We start from the raw sequence: 13701 nt of genomic DNA on the forward strand, positions 1-13701 counted from the left end.
AGTGTTACAGCGGACGAGTTCGATAAATATACGCATTTGTATATTAGTGTTCTGATCGAGTTCCTACGGAACACCGACGAATTTACATGTGGAGCTGTACAAACAGCAAGTGCGGTAAGAAGGTATCAGTTCGGCACAGCAGCGACTTTGAAATATGAATAAGCTAAGTTGTATATTAATTTTTGTTAGCCTTAAAACTAGTGTTTCGGTTATTTCGAAGCCAGTACCAAAGCACGTGTTCGAACAGATCTATCGGCCCGGCGGTGGGTATGTTTCGGTTAATTCGAACCCAGTAATGAAGCATGTGTTCGAACAGATCTGTCGGCCCGATGGTGGGCACGTAGGAACATACATGATGCCGCATTTTGTATGTAAACTAGTGTTTCGGTTAGTTCGAAGCCAGTACCGAAGCACGTGTTCGAACAGTAAGGCCATGGCGAACGAGGAAGGTGTTTAATGTTACAGTGATGGGGGGATTTATAGCCTAGGCTAGTCGTGTTTTTTTTTGTATGTACTGTGACTAATTCACTGTAACCCCTGTGGCTAGCGCGCGCAGCGCAACATTACCTCTTGCCAGAACATGTCGAGCTTGCCAAGAATCTTTAAATATGCGGATAAGGCGCGAAGCGCCGTTCCACTGCGGCCTTACTGTAACCCCTGTGGCTAGCGCGCGCAGCACAACATTACCTCTTGCCAGAACATGTCGGGCTTGCCAAGAATCTTTAAAAATGCGGATAAGGCGCGAAGCGCCGTTCCGCCACGGCCTTACTGTGGGGTCTAAGCATCTAATTTAATGTCAGTTAGTGGTAGCCTAGGCTAGATGTTTGACATGTAGGCTAGTTTTTCAAAAGTTCGGCAATGAAAGGGGTCCTAGGCTAGCCTAGCGTACGTCAACCTTGAATGCAGAGTAAGGGGTCGGAGCCTATGTCGGTTAGTGGTACCCTAGGCTAGACGTTTTACATGTAGGCTAGTCGTTCAAAAGTTCTGCAATGTAAGGGGTCCTAGGCTAGCCTAGCCTACGTCAACCTTGAATGCAGAGTAAGGGGTCAAACTTTTGTATTAAGGGTCAAAGGTCTAGGTCTCAAAACCGGGAATTGAGAGTTATGTGCGCCGTGAAAGTCCTACGCCACTTCCCCCCCACCCAAAAACCCTGGTTTCCCACTGGGTCCCCCCTTTACCGTTTGATGTTTTTCAGGCTTTATTTTTACTGAGTCAATTACGAAAATGGGCCAAAAACGTTATTCTCAGCTATTTTTTCACGCGAAATCGATCGTCCCCGGATCTGTAGTGGCTCCAAAGGTTCTTTTTGATGAAAAATGCAATAAGAATGTAGTTTACATTGTTTTCAATGCACCCAAAGCATTAAAAGTAAGTTTTTCTTAGGATTTTTTACGATGTTCCGGCTCACAACGATTTTCGGCTTACGACGCGTCTCAAGAACAGAACCCCCGTCGTAACCTGGGGGCTGCCTGATAATATAACAATAATAATAAAATAATAATAATAATAATAATAATAATAATAATAATAATAATAATAATAATAATAGCAAATAAGGGCAGACTATACATAACACGAAAGGAAGGAGGAAAGGGACTATTAAGCATAGAGGACTGCGTCAACATTAAGAACAGAGCACTGAGGCAATATATGAAGACCAGTGAAGACGAGTGGCTCAAGAGTGCATGGAAAGGACTGGTAAAAGCAGACGAAGACCCAGAAATATACAGAGACAGGAGAAAGACAAGCAGAACAGAGGAATGGCATAACAAACCAATGCACGGACAATACATCAGACAGACTAAAGAACTAGCCAGCGATGACACCTGGCAAGGGCTACTGAGGGGAGAGCTCAAGAAGGAAACTGAAGGAATGATAACAGCGGCACAAGATCAGGCCCTAAGAACCAGATATGTCCAAAGAACGATAGATGGAAATAACATCTCTCCCATATGTAGGAAGTGCAATATGAAAAATGAAATCATAAACCACATGGCAAGCAAATGTCCGGCACTTGCACAGAACCAGTACAAAAAGAGGCATGATTCAGCAGCAAAAGCCCTCCACTGGAGCCTGTGCAAGAAACACCAGCTACCTTGCAGTAATAAGTGGTAAGAACACCAACCTGAAGGAGTGATAGAAAACGATCAGGCAAAGATCCTCTGGGACTATGGTATCAGAACAGATAGGGTGATACGTGCAAACAGACCAGGTGTGATGTTGATTGACAAAATCAAGAAGAAAGTATCACTCATTGATGTCGCAATACCATGGGACACCAGAGTTGAAGAGAAAGAAAGGCAAAAAATGGATAAGTATCAAGACCTGAAAATAGAAATAAGAAGGATATGGGATATGCCAGTGGAAATTATACCCATAATCATAGGAACACTAGGCACGATCCCAAGATCCCTGAAAAGGAATCTGGAAAAACTAGAGGCTGAAATAGCTCCAGGACTCATGCAGAAGAGTGTGACCCTAGAAATGGCGCACATAGTAAGAAAAGTGATGGACTCCAAATGAGGCAGGATGCAACCCAGAACCCCACACTATAAATACCACCCAGTCGAATTAGAGGACTGTGATAGAGCAAAAAAATTTATATACTATATAATAATAATAATAATGAAAAAATTTCCATAATTGCATGAGTCTTGAAATGGAAAAAATCCAGTTACGTATGGGGGTACAAATAGGGAATGGAATTAGTATATATGTGTAATATGACAGTTGTCGGTAATAAAGTATAGTAATTTTTCCTATGCAGTTCAAATAATGTTTCATTAGATTTTTTTAAACTTAAGTAGGAAAATTTAAAATTCAATTTAATGCATTAGGATGTTTTATAAAACAACATTAATCTGATTCACCCCTGCATATTTTGGTGTAACTTTTTAGTGTAATTACCCTTCTTGTTTCCTTTCAGAACGTCTCTGGATACTTCTTCCAGATTGCTTGTTGGTATGTGGTACTGAAGTTTTGGTGGATTGGCTTAAACATGCTTTCATCACTAGGTTCAATGACATTCCAGCAGATGCTTACAAAGACTACACTGTCCTCCTAGCTTCAGATCTGATTATGTGCAAGCAGAAATATGTAAGGGATGGTATTTTGTATTTATGATCATTGGTAATTGTTGAAAGTTTGATTATCACAATTGATGTGCTTTGCTTGTATAGTTTATCAAAATATGACCATCACAACATGACATTTTTGATAATGTAGTCGCTTGTTTTGTCCTCAAATAGTTACCCTCTATGGTGTGCCAGCACTCCCCATGGTGACTAGACTAGTATCAAAGAATTATCTTTTAGCCTGGTCTTGTAGCCGGGTATTGTGTCATAATGATAAAGCCTGTGACATATGGTAGAGTATATAATGGACTCAGACGAGAGGGCATTTTCTCTCATCTTCAGCGAGGCTGAGGCCAGTTTTTCACACATCAAAATCTGGAAGAAGTTTATGACTGGCCCAGTTAAGAGACAACAAACCATTACATACTCTACTAGTAATCAACGTAAAGTGAAGACTTCACAGCTCTGCTCTTTAGAAAGTATAGATCACATTAATTATTAATTTTCTTCATCATGAAAGTTGAGTGCTTATTTTTAAGCTCCAGTTAAAAATTGTTAGTTTAAACTATGGAGCTAGTGTTTGTTACTGGTATGAAAGCCGAAAACCAGCGCTTGTTATGAGAGCATGCAGTCGATGCTTTCCTATGGTCTCATGTTTGCTATTTGTGAAAAGTGCAAATTTGGAGAATTTGTTATTTTATCTAGAAGTTTTAGCTAATGAAATGTCCGCAATTTATTATTAATTTAGATAATCCTTTCAGATAATGATGTCTGCAATACCCTATGGGGTAGCCTACCTATTGTAGTCTAACAAATTCAATGAGAATAATTTAGACTATAGTAGATTTTCTTTGTAGCCTATAACCTTGGATTACATATCCAAAATGTGATTTGAATAACTAGATTAGATAGTAACCTAAACTAATTTAAATAAGAATAATTTAACACATCCTTTTATGCTACTAGGCAACAGCCTAGTTTTACACCAAGGACCCTAGGATACAATAAACAGGCTACAGATTTTCCCCTTTATATAGCCTGTATAGTTAAACATGATCTTGAACCCATACCTTTAAGTGTGAATTAAATCATCTGGATTATGCAGTATCTTAGATTAGAGTAAGTGATAGCCTAACTATAACAGTATTGGGTTACTATTTTATATAGTATACCAAATAACCTTTGCATATAAACAAACCAGGGTTAGAAAAAAATAGTACATAGTACCTATTAAGTTTCTGCTTTATATAGCCTATGCATTTAAGTGTGATCTATAAAATCTGGATTAGGCAATATCCTCTGCTAGGCTAAGAATGAACAAAGGAAAAAACCTAGTTTTTACTTCTTGGTCGCCTATCTGCTACAAGGCTATATACGTAATAGTAAGGTCTTATAAGTAAGAGTATCTTAGTTTTACCAGGCCACTGAGCTGATTAACAGCTCTCGTATGGCTGGCCCGAAATATTAGATACATATACGTGGTTAGGAACTAATTGGTCACTTAGCAACGGGACCTACAGCTTATTGTGGATCCGAACCACATTATATCAAGAAATTAATTTCTATCACCAGAAATAAATTCCTCTGATTCCACGTTGGCCGAGCCGAGAATCGAGCTTCGAACTACCAGATTGGTAGACAAGCGCGAAAACCCACGTCCAACGAGAAACTTAGCCTACATCCTTAAAAGTGGTTTAAACCTGGAACAAACATTACCCTAACCAGATTAAGTAGGAATACTGTTTCAAGGGAATGACCTGTTGCTAGTTTAGAAACAGCGTGGCTAAGTATCAGACAAAAAGGTAGTCCAGATTATAAGAACGTTATTTTCTGTATAGTTTATATCCTTAGGTTTTAAATAAAGCTAGAATAAGCAGAGGAGGTTTTTAATAAGGCTAGAATAAGCAATGGCTTAGAATAGGTTAAGCAAGAACCCTCTAAGAAATACTGTATGTTTTGCTTACCGTAGATTATACTAGAAGCATTAACCTAAGCCATATAAAACAGTAGCTTAGGTTAGTTAAACGAATAAGTTCATAGAAGATTAGTCTGAATGGTGTGACAATTAAGTATTAAAATTTCACATAGCCATTGCAAAAGGACTCACAATTTAAGGAATGCAGCCATATATAGGTTTCAAAACTAACCTAAACCTCAAAGGGTTCAAGTTAACTTAGATATTATAAAATGAATTAAAACTACACACTTGTGAAAAAACCCTGTAAGATGGAATATGCTAATGATACAGAGATTTACAGCAGTCTTCTTTTTTCTTTTTTTCTAACAAATTTATTAGTTTCTAATAACAACTTGGTTTTTTTACTATAGGGCCACGATTAGGCATGACCATCAACTCAAGTGTTCCATAGCAAATTGCTCTGTTCATTTTTTGCTGGTGGGTATGGCCTATACCACCTGCTATGAGCAGTCCTTGTAAATAACAAGACATTTTTGCTTTGTCGCCAGATATGTGCAGAATTTGTAGTATGCTCCTGGCAGCAAGTTATAAGGACAAAACAGCTCATTTTAAGCTGTCTCAATGGGTCCTAGGGTTCTGCGTGGGTAAGAAAGGGAGAGATTATATCTATCCGGCAGAACTCTGGCATCAAATATTTAACCTTTCCTCAGAAGATCTATGTTTGGGCCAAAACCCAGTAACATCAGCCCCAAATACCTTCCAGGTTAACCTTCCAGAGGAAATAGTAGAAGAATCCGAACCCAGAAGGATCAGGGTCACAACTTTCAGCTAACCATGGGAGAAACTTCCCAGAATGAATTTATTCTCCCATGCAGCTTTCAGAAGCTGAACAGGATCCTTCGCCCAAAAGGAATATAAGGAATCACCTAACCCCAATTGAAATGACTACATTTTCAGAGGGGTATTGTAACTCACCCAGGATGTCTGCCCCCTGGGTAACAGCCAGTTACAGTTCAGCTGTGGATGATCAGTCAGAGTATGCAAGCTCCCCTAAAAAGGGATACCCAGTTTGCGGCATAAAATCAACTCCATACAGAAATTATGAGTAACATCAAAGATGGCCTTGACAGAACAGCAATATATTATGGATACAGTGGTCCCCCCGTATTCGCGGGGGATGCGTACCAGACCCCCCCGTGAATAGTTAGAACCCGCGAATGTTTGGAACCCCTATAAAAACGCTAAAAACAGGCTATTTTGTTAGTTAAAACTCTAGAAAAACCACAAAAAATTTTCATACTTGGTTTTTTTAATAGTTTTATCACAAAACGTGCCTTTTATGATGAAATTGATCAAAAAAACCAGGAATTTGTGGATATTTCTCATAGAAAAATACCGCGAATGCGCGAATTTTCCGCGAATAATGCAGGGAAACGTTCCCGAGAGAAATCCGCGAATGTGTGAGTCCGCGAATCCGGAGAACTGTACCTCGAGATACAAAATTAATCCATTCCGAGGCGCCCTTCGTATCATGAGGTTTTCGTATCTTGGACCACATTTTACATGCAAAATGGCTAATCCGTTCCAAGCCCTCCAAAAACACCCCAGTAAATTTCATAATAAAGCTAAATTGACCTATAAACAATGAAATACTACAACAATTTGGACCATTCAATACCTAAATTAATAACAAAATGCAAATTAACCTGTAAATAAAGTGTATTAGTGTACATGGTATACAAGAAATACTGTACGTAAAATGTGGAAGCTTACCTTTTGAGTGAGGCTATCTCCGAAAGTGGCGGCAGAGGAGGAGGAAGACAAACGGCAGATACGTACGTACGTACGTACATTTAATTTTACGAAACACATAAAAAAAATTTAAGTGTAACACTTAACTTTACAAAAAACTAAAATTTAAAAAAAAAATGTCTTTTTGGGATTTTTTTTTTTTTTTTTTTTTACTTTTTTACTTTACGTAGTTTTTTGTTGTTTTTTTGTTTTTTTCTTTTTTTTTTTTTTTTTTTTTTTTTTTTTTTTTTTATACAGAATTTCAACTTCATCACCACTTTCAACTTTCTGTTTTTTATCACTTGGTTCTTCCTTTTTGCTTACTCCTGCTAATGCTAAAGGCATCTTTAAAAAATAATGATCCAAGGAAGATTTCTTCTCCCTACTTTTCACAATGTTCCTGAAACGACTCAGGCAAACGTCATCGAACTGCGCAAGCATACGACCTGTGTGAGCCTTTTCGGGGTGTTTTTTTTTCTATAAACACGTAATGTTCATTAACGGCTGCCCGTCTTGATATTTATCTACTAATTGTTGCACCTCCTGACTCTGTTGGCCCTGGTGTCCATCAAAACCCTGTTCAACCAAATGCTCTCTCTGCAACTGATTTGGGTACTGAATGTTCAGCTACTGACCTTCAACATAAACTGAAGTGCCTTGATTTTACTGGTATGCATGATGTAAATGATTGGTCAACACCCTCTGTTCAGCAGGGAGTGGAGATTCTACCAACCTTGCAAAGTTTCCAGTTATCCCATGAGAGAGACCTTGATCACTTATCCCATGTGAGAGATCTTGCTCACTTATCCCACAAGAGAGATCTTGGTCAATCATATCATATGTATGTCGTCACTCAAGAGGTGCTCTTCTTTTTCCATTTTCTGTGAAAAGATATGAGAATTTTTTTTTTTAAATACACATGACACAAACACCATCACAATGTCAACTCTGACTAGTAGATTCAGAAACTGTTAACGATCCCGAAACGAATACCGCGTGCGTACTAAAATGATGTTGGTACCAAGTGGCCGAGGCACGCCACCACGTACATAGATGCATGATGGGAGGGACACTGGCCAATAGGAGAGAAGGATCTCATGGTCACGACTAGCATCAGGAACCAGTGGGAGAGCAGGAGGATGGTGGCGAGTCTACTAAGTTGGCGGCGTGCGAGTTTCAAAATTGTTATCGGTGGTTCGGGCGAATCTCGGACTTTACAGAAACCTTTCGTATCTTGAAAACTTTTCGTATGTAGAGCCGTTAAATTTTTCGTATTGGCTTTCGTATCTCTAGTTTTACGTAAGTTGAGCCTTTCGTATCTCGAGGTACTACTGTACCCTATTTCCTTGTGGGAGTCGAGGCAGTACTGCTGTTGTGAAAGGATGTCGCAGTCAGTCAAGTATTTATCTCATGATTTCATTCGTGATTTTTTTTGGACCTGTACAGAGCACTACCGTGCTTGTGGAAAATGCAAAGTCCGGATTATTCCAATTAAGTAAAAAGACAAGGAGCTTATGAGCAATTAGTTCCGTACGTGTATGGCCGCCGTAAAAGTACAGCATTTTGCTACCTAAAAGGAAGAGTGGAATCAAATTCTGCCCAAACAAGGTCTAAGGTTAGAATGGCAACTGGAACCAACAAAATGGCCAGTTTGGACTACAAAACTTCAGATCAGAATATAACAGGTGCTCCAATATCTTCCCCTGCTAATACTGATAATCCTTGAGACACCTCAATGTGCATTTTTATATATGAGACTTACCCAGTAAGTTCCTATATAGCTATAGTTTTCAACGTATGGCAGCCTAATTCAAATTTCGTAGGTAGCGCTTTGATTGTTCAGTGTAGATATACAGTGCCGTCCCCAATGGCAATATACTAGGAAAAACTTAGCAAACCACTTCATTCTGTTTCCTGCTGCGCTTGACTAAATATTGAGAGCTTACAGCAGTTTGTTCTTATTTTCCGATTATATCACCGGATTTTGGTAGTTTTACACCACCACCGGAATGCATTTGTAGCCTTTGAGCAGGATGAGTCTTGTACTTTATTTGTTTAATTCAGATTATCATCAAGCCGGATATTTGTATTCTCTTGGAATAGTCCTTGAATGTAACTCCATACAATTACGCCTAATACTTTTGCATATATAGTTTTACTTCCTGGGCTTATGCTATGCACAAGTCGTCAGTTAATAATTGCCTTAAGTAATCATGATTTTACATCATTCCTTTCAGCCAAGCTTTTGTGTTTAGTTTTTATTTACCTGCCATTGGTCATTAGCCTGACACTGGTAAATAATTACCTTAAAATAATTCTCAAATGCTATTCCATTCTTGTATCTTAGAACCTTTGCATTTATTATTTACTTACTGGGATTAGGCTACGTGCAAGTCGCCAATTTATAATTGCCTTTAAAAGCAATTTGTGAAGGTTGCATAATTCCCTTAGGTTATACCTGGCTTTTGGGATTTTGTTTACCAACCACAGGCTGTTTAGAGTCACAAGCCACCAGTGAATATACAGTGTTCCCCCCGTATTCGCGTTCTCCAGGATTCGCGGACTAACTGATTCGCGGATTTCTCTCTGGGCCATATCTACCTACTATTTGTGGGGGATTCGCCTATTCACGGGATTTTCCGGCGAAAATCATCACCAATTAGTGTATTTTGATGTTATTTTCATGACTAAATGCATTTTTATGGTACAAAAATGATTTACTAATTTTCAAATATTAATACTGATTAATACTGTATTAGTAAGTTTAATAAGATTAAATGATATCACATAGTAAAAATAATAATTCTCTCTCTCTCTCTCTCTCTCTCTCTCTCTCTCTCTCTCTCTCTCTCCTCTCTCTCTCTCTCTCTCTCCCCTACAGAGATGTATGGTTTTTTGTATGATAAATAATTGATTTCATATTTTCAAATATTAATATTAATGTACACAGCAATAACATCAATTCATTAAAGAAAATACTAAAGTGAATTAGTAAGATTTTAGTTTATAAATTTGAAAAATTATGTAAAAATGAAGGAAATCCCAGTTTTCTCTCTCAAACTCTAGGTACTAAAACTGTCAAACATATCAAGTACTAATGGGACGGAGGGGGAGGAGCTGTTGTGTTGTTGCCACCAAGTGTTCATGCAATTTCTCTCTCTCTCTCTCTCTCTCTCTCTCTCTCTCTCTCTCTCTCTCTCTCTCATTTACTGAGACTCGAGAATTTTTATAGTACATGTACTACGTATTTGTTTTTAATACTTTAAAGTAACAATAATAATATTAATATAACTGTAATTAAGGATAAATTCTCTCTCTCTCTCTCTCTCTCTCTCTCTCTCTCTCTCTCTCTCTCTCTCTCTCTCTCGCTCGCTCTCTCCCCTTTCGCCTTTTAACCAAACAGGATATGTATGTCATAGTGGTAACTCCCTCCCTCTGTTTCGCTGGAAGCGATATAAGTATTTTCTGAGAGAACAGTGAGATAAATACACACTCTCTCTCTCTCTCTCTCTCTTTACTGAGATGAAAGAATTTTTATGGTACTAGTATGTAAAATGTTTATTGGTATTTTCTGTTGTTAATAAAGGGATTTTGATGTAGGAAAAATCTATTTCTGGGGGAAGACCTGTGTCGCCCGATGAAAAATCCCTGTTACTCATTTTTCTAGTATAAATAAACTAAATATACCAGAGAAAAAATAACATAGTTATGCTGAGGTTACTACCCCCAGCGCGATCACCCAAAGGGTGTCGGTATAGTATAGTGGCGTTGTGTTACCACAAACCACAGGACTTCGGCCATTTAGAAGATTCCCTTCAAAATCCCTCCCTTTGGTGGGAGCCGCTACAACGAAATCCCACTACACGACACAGGTCTTCCCCCAGAAATAGATTTTTCCTACGTCAAAATCCCTTTGGGTCTTTTGATGAGGAAAAGGCTAATTGGAGGGGTTGCTGTGGTAGTGTTTAACACTCGCCCCAGTTTTATACCGACACCTTTTATTTAGGTGAGCGAGTCAGAGACTTCTGACATGTCCAATTTAGCAGTTCTCTGGTATTATAGCAATATTTTACTAGAAATAGTGCTAAAGAGGACACATTTCACTGGGCGACACGGCTTCCTCGCCCAGAAATAGATTTTTCCTACGTCAAAATCCCTTTTCTGGTGTCGACCTGTGTCGGCCGATGAAAATATACCAGAGAATGCTATACAAGTTTCTAGTACAAAATTATATGTAAAACCAGGTTATTGATATTCAGAATAAAGAGTTATGAATAGTTTACTATTTAATCTTAATATCATAACTTAAATTACTATTCAACAATTGTAAGAAACAATTTCTTAATATTTACTTAACAATAACAGTATTGACTTGTACAATGTTGAAATTGTACATATTATTTCTTAATATATCCTTAACCATAACAGTATTAATTTGTTCAATACTGAATTGTACACATTATTAACCCATTGGTCATAATTGTATATGTCATGTTTAGCACCAATCAAACTTATTATACGAATACTCAAAACAACTACATGCAACTAGCAAAAAATAAAATAACTATACAAATGTTGCATTCTATAACCTAATCCGGCAGCGGGATCCGACAACAAGCATCTAGCCCGGTCCGGAAAAAACCAAAAAGTATGGTGGGGAGTGTGAGCGAGTTATGCAGGTAGAAGGGTCATGGAAAGGGAGATAGTTAAAGGAATAGTTCCATACAAAAGTTTCTAAGGAGAACCGTCAGTCTGTTCTTCGGGAACCACCACAGTACCAGCTGCCACTGCTGAAAATTTTAGGGCCTGTAGGTTTACTAGATAGTGGCGTTTGAACACTGCTGGGGACTTCCAACCTGTGTACTTTTTTAGGTCGTTCAAACTTCATGTTTTGTAAAATAATTAGTTGAGGTGGCAACTGCTCGGATATCATGGACATGTGGGAGTGAATCCGGATTGGCTTGTTTAATAAAGTAAAGTATCTGTTGCCTAATTCCTCTTAAGTTATTGTGCCCCCTTTTTCTCTAATAAAAAGTGGGCCCGTTGTTATTTTGAGATTTTCTGGTCATAAAGGTTTTAAGTGTATGAACAGGACATAAAGATTCATCTTCTGGAAGAGGAATAATTTCCCAAGGAGTCCACCTATTATGTGGATCCTCATTTTTTGCTAAAAATTGTCTATCTGGTGAAAGTAAAACTTTCCCAGATTGGAGGAATTCCACATGTCCTGGATTTCTAGAAAGGGCTGACAATTCAGAAATTCTAGCTCCAGAGGCCAGAGCTACTGAAAATAATGTTTTTCTTAGTAGTGCTGAATAAGAACAGTTATCATTGTCCAAGTCTGATGCCAGTTTAAGAACCATGATATTGATTGAGGACGGTTGACCGGTCTCAAACGTGCACATGCTTTTGGAATAGAGGAAAAGTATGTGTCTGTTAAATCAATATTGAAACCTACCCGAAAAATTCTTAGGGCAGATTTATTGTGGTAATAGTGCTGGCAGCTAAGCCTTTCTCATGTAATGATCTAAAGAAAGAAATTGTAAGATTTATATCCATTTTTTGTATATTCATATCATTCAAAAATATAGCCAGTTTCTTCACTGCGGAATCATACTGTCTAATTGTGGAATCTCGTTTATCTGATTCCACAAATAGAATATTTAATGGATCTATATTTGCTTCTTTTTGTGCTGCAAACTTCATGAAGTCCATAAAGTTAGGGCATTTAGAATTCTTGAGGAAGCTGACACAGTTTGCGTTTGTACTATCTGTGGAATCTTCTGGGGTTTGAGTTTCATCTCCATGATAAGTGGATACCAATTGCTCTTCGGCCAGTTGGGTGCCACTAGTGCCATCTGGCCTCTGAATGATCGTAGCTTGTGTAGTACCTTCAAGAAGGTTCACTGGAGGAAACAGATAGATTCTCTCCCATTTGTTCCAATCTAGAGACATTGCATCTATCGCAAAGGCATTGTTGTCTATGTTGGGAGCTACATAGCAGGCTAGTTTGTGGTTGGACTCCGAGGCAAAGAGGTCTACCTGAAGTCCCGGAATCTGATTCGTAATCCATTTGAATGAATTGTTGTCCAGTGACCATTCTGATTCTAGTGTAGTCATTCTGGACAGGGAGTCTGCTATTACATTCCTTACTCCTGCCAGATGAATTGCTGACAGATGCCAGTGGTTCTTTTCCGCTAATAGGAATATTGCTATCATTACATGATTCAATTTGTTGGATTTGGATCCTCTTCTGTTTATGCAATGGACAACTGTAAAGCTGTCCGATACTATTTGAATGTGGATCTTCTTGGACGGTTGTAATTTTCTCAATGTCAAGAACACTGCCATCGCTTCCAATACATTGATGTGGAATCGACGGAATGTTTCTGACCATGTTCCTTGAACTTTCTTTAGGGGTGAATATCCCCCCCAACCGCTCAGGGATGCATCTGTGTGGATGATCAGAGATGGGGGAGGAAATTGTAGCGGAACTGATTGGATAGGTTTCGTTGTTTCGTCCCATGGAATAAGTCTCTTTTTCAGAATATCTGGGATTCTTGAAACTTTGTCTCTGAATTTGAGATTTGCTCTTGATCTCCAAACCTGATTGATGTCCTTTAATCTGGTTTTCAATAGAACATCTGTCACTGATACAAATTGAAGGGAGCCTAGGATTCTCTCCTGTTCCCTTCGAGATGACCGCCTGTTTTTGACATAGCGTTTTGTAGCTTTTACTATCTCCTTGACCGTCTTGGTCGGTAGGGATAGCTTGTGATTGTTTAAATCCCACTGAATCCCTAACCATTGGAACTGTGATGCTGGAGTCAGTCTGGATTTTGCCACATTTACTTGGAACCCATAGATATTTAGGAATTCCAGTACTTTGGATGTTGACCTTTGAGACACTGATTTGTG

General features: G+C 38.6%; 1 protein-coding gene across 1 annotated transcript in view; it reads left to right on the top strand.

Annotated features, from left to right (window-relative positions):
• Window positions 1-13701, top strand: part of LOC135217559 (transmembrane anterior posterior transformation protein 1 homolog) — a 279484-nt gene that overhangs the window by 188863 nt on the left and 76920 nt on the right. Inside the window, exon 9 of the mRNA XM_064253524.1 lies at window positions 2927-3096. Coding sequence (XP_064109594.1) covers window positions 2927-3096 — 170 coding nt within the window. The remainder of the gene's footprint in view (window positions 1-2926; window positions 3097-13701) is intronic.

This window comes from Macrobrachium nipponense, chromosome 7 (genome assembly GCF_015104395.2).
Source record: "Macrobrachium nipponense isolate FS-2020 chromosome 7, ASM1510439v2, whole genome shotgun sequence".
NCBI classification, from domain to species: Eukaryota; Metazoa; Arthropoda; class Malacostraca; order Decapoda; family Palaemonidae; genus Macrobrachium; species Macrobrachium nipponense.